Source organism: Oryzias latipes, chromosome 1 (genome assembly GCF_053564925.1).
Source record: "Oryzias latipes strain Hd-rR chromosome 1, Olatipes_Hd-rR_3.1".
In the NCBI taxonomy this organism is placed as follows: domain Eukaryota; kingdom Metazoa; phylum Chordata; class Actinopteri; order Beloniformes; family Adrianichthyidae; genus Oryzias; species Oryzias latipes.
The window spans coordinates 42,790,776-42,798,954 of NC_136237.1; the positions used below are offsets into that span (position 1 = coordinate 42,790,776).

The 8,179-nt window shown below is 46.3% G+C and overlaps 1 protein-coding gene across 1 annotated transcript; it reads right to left on the reverse strand.

Moving 5' to 3' along the window:
* Positions 1-4,462: 4,462 nt before the first annotated feature.
* LOC144992457 (uncharacterized) lies at positions 4,463-7,392 on the reverse strand. The gene is made up of 5 exons (XM_078948836.1): positions 7,090-7,392; positions 6,595-6,897; positions 6,159-6,443; positions 5,965-6,099; positions 4,463-4,774 (listed from the first exon to the last, which is right to left on the reverse strand). Exons 1-3 carry the CDS (start codon positions 7,118-7,120, stop codon positions 6,367-6,369), a joined length of 411 nt encoding a protein of 136 aa, XP_078804962.1. The 5' UTR covers positions 7,121-7,392; the 3' UTR covers positions 4,463-4,774; positions 5,965-6,099; positions 6,159-6,366.
* Positions 7,393-8,179: the final 787 nt, after the last annotated feature.

Here is an 8,179-nt window from a genome sequence, read left to right on the forward strand (position 1 = left end):
TGGAAGGCTTACAGTAATCAATGGGACATGTGTGGTGCTATCCTTGCCTCTGGACTTCACACCCAACAGCCTTCGCAGTTGCTATGGTCCTGGTCTGATTCTGTGTTTATGTATAGGATGATTTGCCCGCCTCATTTGAGTTGTTGGCATATGAGTGAATAAAGCTTCACGTATTGAAGTCAAGACGTGTCTCCTCATCATTGCCACACATGTGCTACTTGTGTGATTGGATGAAGATTTGTGAGTCAGTGAAGAGGAACAATACCTTTCTATGAAAATTATTGTTTTCTCTCATGGCAGAAAGGGAAAATCGCACCATTCGTGGTTGTTTGAGCCAGAGTGGACTTCATGGGAGACGACCAAGGAGGAACCACTGTTGAAAGGAAATCATAAAAAAGCCAGACTGGAATTTGCAAAAATACATGTTGACAAGCCACAAAGCTTCTGGGAAAATGATGATACCAAACTGGAGCTTTTTGGTAAGGCACATCAGCTCTATGTTGCCAGTCCCAAGCCCGGATAAATAGAGAGGGTTGCGTCAGGAAGGGCATCCGGCGTAAAAATTGCCAAAATAACCATGCGAATCATCCACAACACTTTGGACATACCGGGTCGGTCGAGGCCCGGGTTAACAACGACCGCCACCGATGCTGTTAACCTACAGGGTGTCGGTGGAAATTTGACTACTGTTGGTCGAAGAAAGAGGGGAGGCAGAAGGGTCCGTGGCCAGAGAGAGAAGGGAAAAGGCAGGAACATAGGTTTGAGAATAGGGACTCTTAACGTTGGCACAATGACAGGGAAAGGCAGAGAGCTGGCAGACATGATGGAGAGAAGGAAGGTAGATGTACTGTGTGTGCAGGAGACAAGGTGGAAGGGCAGCAAGGCACGTAGTATTGGAGGAGGATACAAAGTGTTCTATCATGGTGTTGATAGGAAGAGAAACGGGGTAGGAGTGATTCTGAAGGGGGAGTTTGTAAACAGTGTTCTAGAGGTGAAAAGAGTCTCAGACAGGATGATGAGCCTAAAGTTAGAAATCGAAGGGGTGATGGTGAATGTAGTCAGTGGGTATGCGCCACAGGTTGGCTGTGAGTTAGAAGTGAAGGAGAGATTCTGGAGTGAGTTGGATGAGGTCATAGAGGGTATCCCCAGAGGAGAGAGAGTTGTTATTGGAGCAGACTTTAATGGGCATGTTGGTGAGGGCAACAGAGGTGATGAGGAGGTGATGGGCAGGTTTGGTGTGAAGGAAAGGAATCTGGAGGGACAGATGGTGGTGGACTTTGCGAAGAGGATGGAAATGGCTGCAGTCAACACTTACTTCCAGAAGAGAGAGGAACATAGAGTGACATACAGAAGTGGAGGTAGTAGTACTCAGGTGGACTACATCCTATGCAGACGAGGTCATTTGAGAGAGGTTAATGACTGCAAAGTGGTGGTAGGAGAGAGTGTAGCCAGACAGCACCGCATGGTGGTGTGTAAGATGACTCTGGAGGTCAGGAAGAAGAAAAGAGGGAAAACAGAAAAGAAGACCAGGTGGTGGAAGCTACAGAATGAAGAAACTTGTGAGGAATTTAGGCAGAAGTTGAGGCAGGTCCTGGGTGGTCAGGATGAACTTCCAGATGACTGGGAAACTACAGCAGAGATTATCAGGGAAACAGGTAGAAATGTGCTAGGTGTGTCATCTGGAAAGAGGAAAGACGGTAAAGAGACTTGGTGGTGGAATGAGGAAGTACAGGAATGCGTCCAGATGAAGAGGTTGGCTAAAAGGAAGTGGGATGTAGAAAGGACTGAGGAATGTAGACAGGAGTACAAGGAAGCGCAGCGTAGAGTGAAGAGAGAGGTGGCAAAGGCCAAACAGAAAGCTTACGATGAGCTATATGACAGGCTAGACACAGAGGAAGGAGAGAAGGACTTGTACAGACTAGCCAGACAGAGAGACAGAGATGGGAAGGACGTGCAACAGATAAGGGTGATTAAGGACAGAGATGGAAAGGTGCTAACAACCCAGGAGAGTGTACAGAAAAGATGGAAGGAGTATTTTGAGGAGCTGATGAACGAGGAAAATGACAGGGAAAGAAGGGAGGAAGATGTGGTTGTTGTGGAGCAGGAAGTAGCAGAGATTGGAAAGGATGAGGTTAGGAAGGCTCTGAAAAGGATGAAGAGCGGAAAGGCCGATGGTCCTGACGACCTACCTGTGGAGGTATGGAAGTGCTTAGGAGAGACAGCAGTGGAATTTCTAACGAGTTTGTTCAATAGGATTTTAGAGAGTGAGAAGATGCCTGAGGAATGGAGGAGAAGCGTTCTGGTCCCGATCTTTAAGAACAGGGGTGACACGCAGAACTGCAGCAACTATAGAGGAATAAAGTTGATGAGCCACACAATGAAGCTGTGGGAAAGAGTAGTGGAAGCCAGGCTTAGGAAGAAGGTGGAGATTTGTGAGCAGCAGTATGGTTTCATGCCCCGTAAGAGCACCACTGATGCCATTTTTGCTTTGAGAATGTTGATGGAAAAGTACAGAGAAGGTCAGAAGGAGCTGCATTGTGTGTTCGTAGATTTAGAGAAGGCGTATGACAGGGTGCCGAGGGAGGAGCTGTGGTACTGTATGAGGTCGTCTGGAGTGGCAGAGAAGTATGTCAGAGTAGTTCAGGACATGTATGAGAGAAGTATGACGGTGGTGAGATGTGCTGTAGGTCAGACAGAGGAGTTCAAGGTGGAGGTGGGACTACACCAAGGATCAGCTTTGAGTCCTTTTTTGTTTGCTATGCTGATGGACAGGCTGACAGACGAGGTAAGACAGGAATCTCCCTGGACAATGATGTTTGCGGATGACATTGTAATTTGCAGTGAGAGTAGAGAGCAGGTGGAGGAACAGCTAGAGAGGTGGAGGTTTGCTCTGGAAAGAAGAGGCATGAAGGTCAGTCGTAGTAAGACAGAATACATGTGTCTGAACGAGAGGGATCAAGGTAGAAGCGTTAGGTTACAGGGGGCTGAGGTGAAGAAGGTGCAGGAGTTTAAGTACTTGGGGTCAACAGTTCAGTGTGATGGGGAGTGTGGAAAAGAGGTGAAGAGGCGAGTGCAGGCAGGTTGGAGCGGGTGGAGGAAAGTGTCAGGAGTGTTGTGTGACAGAAGAGTGCCAGCAAGACTCAAAGGAAAGGTGTACAAGACAGTGGTGAGACCAGCTCTGCTCTATGGGTCAGAGACGGTACAGTGAGACAGAGACAAGAGGCTGAGATGGAGGTAGAGGAGATGAAGATGTTGAGGTTCTCCTTAGGAGTGACCAGGTTAGACAGGATAAGGAACGAGTACATCAGAGGGACGGCTCATGTTGCCTGTGTTAGCGACAAAGTCAGAGAAGCCAGACTGAGATGGTTTGGACATGTTCAGAGGAGGGATAGTGGATATATTGGTAGAAGGATGTTGGAGATGGAGCTGCCTGGCAGGAGGGCAAGAGGACGGCCAAAGAGGAGATACATGGATGTCTTAACAGAGGACATGAAGTTGGCTAATGTTAGAGTAGAAGATGTCCATGATAGAGTGAGGTGGAAAAGGATGATTCGCTGTGGCGACCCCTGATGGGAAAAGCCGAAAGAGAAAGAAGACATCAGCTCTATGTTGGTAGACTCAAAAATGAAGCATCCAACCAAAAGAACACTGTCCCTACTGTGAAACATGGAGGAGGCTCAGTTCTGTTTTGGGGCTGCTTTGCTGCATCTGGAACAGGGTGTCTGGAAGTTGTGAAGGTCAAATGAAATCTCATTTTTTTCAAGGCATTCTGGGTATAAATGTGCTGCCTAGTGTCAGAAAGCTTGGTCTCAGTCTCAGGTCATGGGTCTTCCAACAGGACAACCATCCAAAACACACAGCCAGAAACCCCCAAGAATGGCTGAGAGAAAAGCGTTGGACTATTCTGAAGTGGATTCTATGAGCCCAGATCTGAATCCCATTGAACATCAGTGGAAGGAGCTGAAACATGCCATTTGGAGAAGACACCCGTCAAACCTGAGACAACTGGAGCAGTTTGCTCATGAGGAGGGGGCCAGAATACCTGTGGACAGGTGCAGAAGGCTCATTGACAAATACAGAAACCGTTTCATTGCAGTGATTGGCTCAAAAGGTTGAGCAACAAAATATGAAGTTATGGGTACCATCATTTTGTCCAGCCCTATTTCATTAGTTTGTTTTTTAAAATAATTCTGTTAATCAACAACTCTAAAGTAATGGCTGATTGTGATAATTTAATATTCAATCAATTTAAATTTATTGTTACTTTTGAAGGTTTCAAGTCATTTCAGTGAACATTGTGGACTTTCTTTCTATAACTGAGGGGGACCAACTATTTTGTCCTCTACTCTATCTATAGAAGTCTACAGGATTTTGGCTTCTTGGAGCCACTTCCTGTTTGGAACGCTGGGGGGCGGGGCCACTCAGTTCAAATCTACAGTCAGAAATTTGCAGACATAAATTCAGTTTTTTTACATGAAATAATTTATTGAAATGCACAAATCTGACTGGAAACAGATGATCAGCCCTCATACCCAGAGCAGACAACCAATCAGCAACAAGTCACTTGTGTGGGCGGAGCTTAGAAAATGAGAGCATTAGTTCCTTTTGAAGCAGAGAACAGTGGAGAGCTGCAGGTCATCTGCTTGACAAAGATCTGAAGAAGTCTTCTCTGCTTCCTCCTGAAGGGCTGATGGAGGACTTAAGGAGGAATGATCGGTCCTCCTTTGGAGAACCAATCAGCTTCCTGGTTCTGATGCCTTCGTGAACCTGACGCCTGCAGACAGAAGACAGAGGAAGAGGAGGTGAAGCAAACCTTGAGGTGTGAGCTCTGACTCTGAGCTTTTTTATTTTTTAAAACTTTATTTTTATTCGTTTTTGTTACATGAACACAAATCACAAACAAACATCACAAAAAAGGGTCAATTCTAGGTGCTTCTTGGTTCTATTTATTGTATAGTGTCCATTTTTTCCACTTTCGGTGTAATGGTGCCTCTTGCAGTCTCAGCCTGTATGTTGTTGTTTCTGTTAAATAGATGTCGTTCATCATCGGAGTCCAGTGCTCCTTTGATGGGATGGACGTAGTGCCCCAGTTCCTGGTTAATGATTTTTTGGCGGCTAGTGACAGAACTTTAAATAAGTATTTGTCACTTTGGTGGACAGAGTTTCCTGAGAACATGTAAAGAATAAAACAGTTCTGGTTCCAGAGGAATTGGATATCCCAGCACTTTGCATGTTATTTCACACACCATCTTCCTAAATCCTGTTACATTCAGACACTTCCAAAATACATGAGAATGGTCCACATTTACTTCTCCACATTCACACCAACAGCTCTGATTTGTTTTTAACTGTTTGTTCTTCAGTTTAGGTGTTATGAAAAATCTTATAAGGCTCTTCAGGTGAACTCTCTCCATGTTCGTGATCCAGTGGTGGGATGGCGGTGTCTCCAGTCCTGCTCCGTTATCTTTGTTTAAGTCTTTTTCCCATTTTACTTTTAAATTTGTGTTTTTGTCATATTCCCTTAAAGATTTATATATATATATAGATATATAGATTTTATAAAGATGTATATAGCGTACTAATCACTTTAGTATTGCCGTCTCTATACGCCTTTGTAATTGTTTAAACTATCTTCATCCCCAGAGGAGTCGCTCTGTGTTGCTTTCTTATAATAGTTTCTCATTTGTAAATATCTGAAAACTCCCGATCTTCAAGGTGTAATTTCTTAGACAAATTCTCAAAACTCTCCAGCAGTCCGTCCTTTTTAAACAAGCACCATGCTGTTATTCCTTTTGCAGTCCAACATTTATAAGTTTGATCGTATTCTGCTGGTTTGAACTGTCTGTCATTCTACCCATTTTAATTTTTTTGCACCATTCAAGATTTTGTATTTTTGCAGTAGTTTGAACCATATATTTAGTTTATGATTTGTTATGGGATCTAAACTCTGAGCTTTGTGCTTACGAGTGAGAAGGTCTGATGATGAAGACTCCAAACTCTCTTCATCATCTTTCTGCATGGTTGAAACGACGATCCAGACGACAGCAGAACTTCCAATCACAGTGGAAACCACAGAAATCCAGTAGAGGATGATCTCATCTGTCCGAAACACCTCATCATCATCATCATCATCATCATCAGTGAAGATCCAGCCTCACCTGCAGTTTCTTTTCCCACAGACCCGGTTAGAAGGTCAGAGCAGAGCGTCTTCACCTCCACAGTCTGAGACCTGTTTTCTGCCAGGTTGGAGGACTCACATCTGAAAGAGGCGTCCAGGTCCTCCTTGGGTATGAAGACATTCAGAGAGAGCACAGAGTCCCTCCGCTCCAGCTTCTCCTGACCTTTGAACCATGACAGAGAGCTGTGTTAGTTCACAGAGCACAGCAACCAGCAGCCGTCTGAGCTGGAGTTCAGTCTCTGCACAGCAGGGGGCGCCACCGAGTCTGCAGACAGAGAAGGAGAAGGGTCAGGGTCCCGAGCTGTCCAGCTCCAGACCAGCAGAGACCCAAAGAGGAGGGTCTTCTGTTGGCTCGGGAAGCTGCAGAGGTTCTGGAAACGTCATCGAACGGACAAAAGAACAAAAAGACGACTCACCAAAAACTGTCAGGTTGTAAGAGACAACGAAAACTTTTCCTTTTACAGAATCGATTTTATAAAGTCCAGAATCGCTCCTCTGCAGGTCTGTGATTGTAAAGAGTCCAGAGGATTGATCCCACAGAATTCTGTTCTTGTAGGGTTCCCTGATTATTCTCAGTTTAGTCTCTAACACCTGAGCAAGGTTTGTTGATTCCCGTAGCAGAAATCCGTCCTCAGGAAGAGGATCAGGCAGAGTGACGTTTCCTCCCACAACAGCCTTCAGGAAGGTCTTCTGTCCCTCTGAAGCAGCAACAAGCATCACTGGAAAACACCAGGAACAGTCAGTTCTGAATCAAATCATCCTTTTAGTCAGAAACGCGACTGAAGCATCAGCCGGAAATCTTCCTCCTGCTTCCTCTTCGTCTCTCAGAGCGGCTGAGCGGAGACGTTCTCCTCAGACGTTCTGAGAGCAGAAAACGGGCAGGTTGGTCAGTTTGAACAGAAAGATGTTACCTGTGAAGACCACCATCTCCTGCAGCTTCATCCTCCTCCGTGTGGACGTCACACCTGCAGACTGTGAGCAACAACTCAGAAACGCAGCAAATGAAGCTTTGTGAAGAGGAACTCTGTGAAACCACTTCCTGTTTGGGTTTCTGCTGAAGATGGACAGAAGTAGGAACTGTCTCAGGTTCTCAGACTTCTGTTTGTGGTTCTGAGGAGGTTTGATCTTCTGCTCTGTGGGTCAGCTCACCTGCAGACACAGAATCAGCTCTACCTTCACCTGGATCAGCAGAGACACATTCTTCTGTGTCTGTGTTGCAGAACCACCGAGTGTCCAGCAGGAGGCACTAAAGATCCAAAGATGGTTTCCATCTTTGGTGAGGTTCTCCTGTCCTCAGATCCTCCTCATGACGTCAGGAGTGTGAGTCTTTAAGTTTCAGCATGAAGCTTTTTTCTCGTGTTTTAGGACCCCCCCCCCTATCCACCATTATCCATCCATAATTCATCTGGGGTTTGGGTCATGGGGGGAGAAGTCTCAATGAGGAGGCCCTGACCTCCTTCTTCCAGCCTCTCCAGGAGGAGGAGGTGCAGGAGTTCCCAGACCAGCAGGGACATCGTCTCTCTGAGTGTTCTGGCTGTGCTGCAGCGCCTCCTTCTGGTCTAACGCTGTCCTTCTCTCCAGATGTCCAAACCTCCTCAGCTGCTCCTCCCACGTGGAGACGCTGCCTCCCAGAAGGAAGCTCATGTCTGCTCCTGGATCTGTGATCTTAACCACTTGCTGGCTGCAGCAAGAGCAGAGGCAGTCCACTCCCCCTCCCTCCCTCCCTCCCTCCTCAGCTGGTCTGTTGACCGTTTCCACGACGACACGTCATAAAGGCTGATTACTGCAGCTGTCACCTGCAGTGACCTCGACCTTCCTGACAGCTGTATGCAAATTTCAAAGCTAACCTGTGCGACAGGTGGAGAGTTCCACCAACCGTCAGCTTCAGGTGAGTTCCTGGATGCAGGTAAGTCCGTCCTCGCTCCAACAGGAAACCGTTTGTGGGATGGAAACATCTGAGCATCCATGACAGCAGCTCTATAAAACTGCTCATCAAACCTC

Excerpts from the sequence above, each read along its gene's own strand:
- LOC144992457 (XM_078948836.1), bottom strand. The coding sequence starts at position 7,120 with ATGAAGCTGCAGGAGATGGTGGTCTTCACAG. Across the intron at positions 6,898-7,089 it reads GGAGATGGTGGTCTTCACAG|TGATGCTTGTTGCTGCTTCA; the intron begins GTAACATCTTTC and ends GGTGTTTTCCAG. Across the intron at positions 6,444-6,594 it reads TTACAACCTGACAGTTTTTG|ACTCGGTGGCGCCCCCTGCT; the intron begins GTGAGTCGTCTT and ends CTCTGTCTGCAG.